Here is a 1,339-nt window from a genome sequence, read left to right on the forward strand (position 1 = left end):
ACCAAATGTAGATAGAAAAATGTATGCGTGAAGACAGTGTGTTCCGCCCCCCCTTCGGGGGGGGGGGCCCACTTCGTTAAAAATAACCCTACCCACCCTATGTCAGAGGTGTGGAGTGGATCTCGTTTGCTCGGTCAGTCTGCGCCGCGAGAAGAAGCGTGCGCGCGCGTGTGTGTGTGTGTGTGTGTGTGTGTGTGTGTTCAATCCGTACCGACCGTTGCGGGAGGGGGTAGGTGTGACCTTGTAAATGAAAATGGTAGTTTGTATATGATTTTAAAGGTAGCTACACAGGCATTTTAATAAAAATTACTAAGAAAAAGTATTAAAATTTTTAGTTTTCAATTTGTTATATCTCCTAAACCAATGCCGTCCCCCACTTGATTCTTGCGGGGAATTACTCAGAAAACTCTCCCCTACAACATATCCATGTGGCGAGGAAATCAGTGAGGTGTGACCTTTTCTGCATATTTACCTTCCATTGTAATAAATTATATTGTCGCAATGTTAAATAGAACCTATACAAATAAGTAATGCGTTTAAACAAAGCAATCTGTGCCATTTGAAACGAAATATTATTTTTAATTTTAGTAAATCGACGGTCATAATTTAATCCCTTATTTTCCAAGGCGCTTCTTCAATATTTAAACTTACTACAAAACTGTATTTTTTATTTCAGATTAACTTACAAATCATTGCAGTCTCTGCTGATAATTACACGGCGAGCTTGAGTAAAATGAACGTGAACGCTGACGTCGTAACGCAAGATGTGAACGAGACACCTCTCATTCTCGAAGCACACCTTGTTATAGCAGCGGAAGTTTTGTCCAATCAATCTTATACCGTTCTCAAAAATTTGGCTGCTGCCTTAAAACCTGGTTGTTTCATTCTTCTGGAGGAGACCGCTGCGCGACTGGATTTGGAAACCGCATTGAAAGATACTGACTTAACATTAGCTAGCAGACAAACTGATCCTGTAGGAAAGACTTACTTGTTGTTGAAGAAACGGCAGAAAGGGAGAAAATCGACAGTAATTCATATCACAGAGAAAAATCTATCGTGGCTGGAAGGTGTGAAAGCAGCATTGAAGGAATCTGTCAGCATAGATCAAGAAGTGCTCCTTGTATCACAGGGCGAAGAAACGCTTGGTAAAATTACAGAAAAAATTAACTTTTAAACTGTCCCCTTAACTGCCCTGTTTCGAAGCCGGAAGAAATGTTTTATCATTGTTTCTTCGTAGGCTTGGTCGGGCTCATGGCTTGTATACAATGCGAGATAGGCGACGCATATGCGCGTTATGTCTTTATCCAGGACAAGAACGCTCCCAAGTTTGGCTTATCCA

At 41.2% G+C, this 1,339-nt stretch overlaps 1 protein-coding gene across 1 annotated transcript; it reads left to right on the forward strand.

Moving 5' to 3' along the window:
- Positions 1 to 461: 461 nt before the first annotated feature.
- LOC105555733 lies at positions 462 to 1,325 on the forward strand (the record flags this gene model as incomplete). Its single annotated transcript, XM_012002777.1, has 2 exons — positions 462 to 1,145; positions 1,238 to 1,325. Coding segments are annotated over exons 1-2 (500 nt in total), but the record flags the coding sequence as incomplete, so codon positions are not given.
- Between the last annotated feature and the right edge of the window lie 14 nt (positions 1,326 to 1,339).

The sequence above is a fragment of the Vollenhovia emeryi genome, unplaced genomic scaffold, assembly GCF_000949405.1.
Source record: "Vollenhovia emeryi isolate VEMERY1.0 unplaced genomic scaffold, V.emery_V1.0 DF949426.1, whole genome shotgun sequence".
In the NCBI taxonomy this organism is placed as follows: domain Eukaryota; kingdom Metazoa; phylum Arthropoda; class Insecta; order Hymenoptera; family Formicidae; genus Vollenhovia; species Vollenhovia emeryi.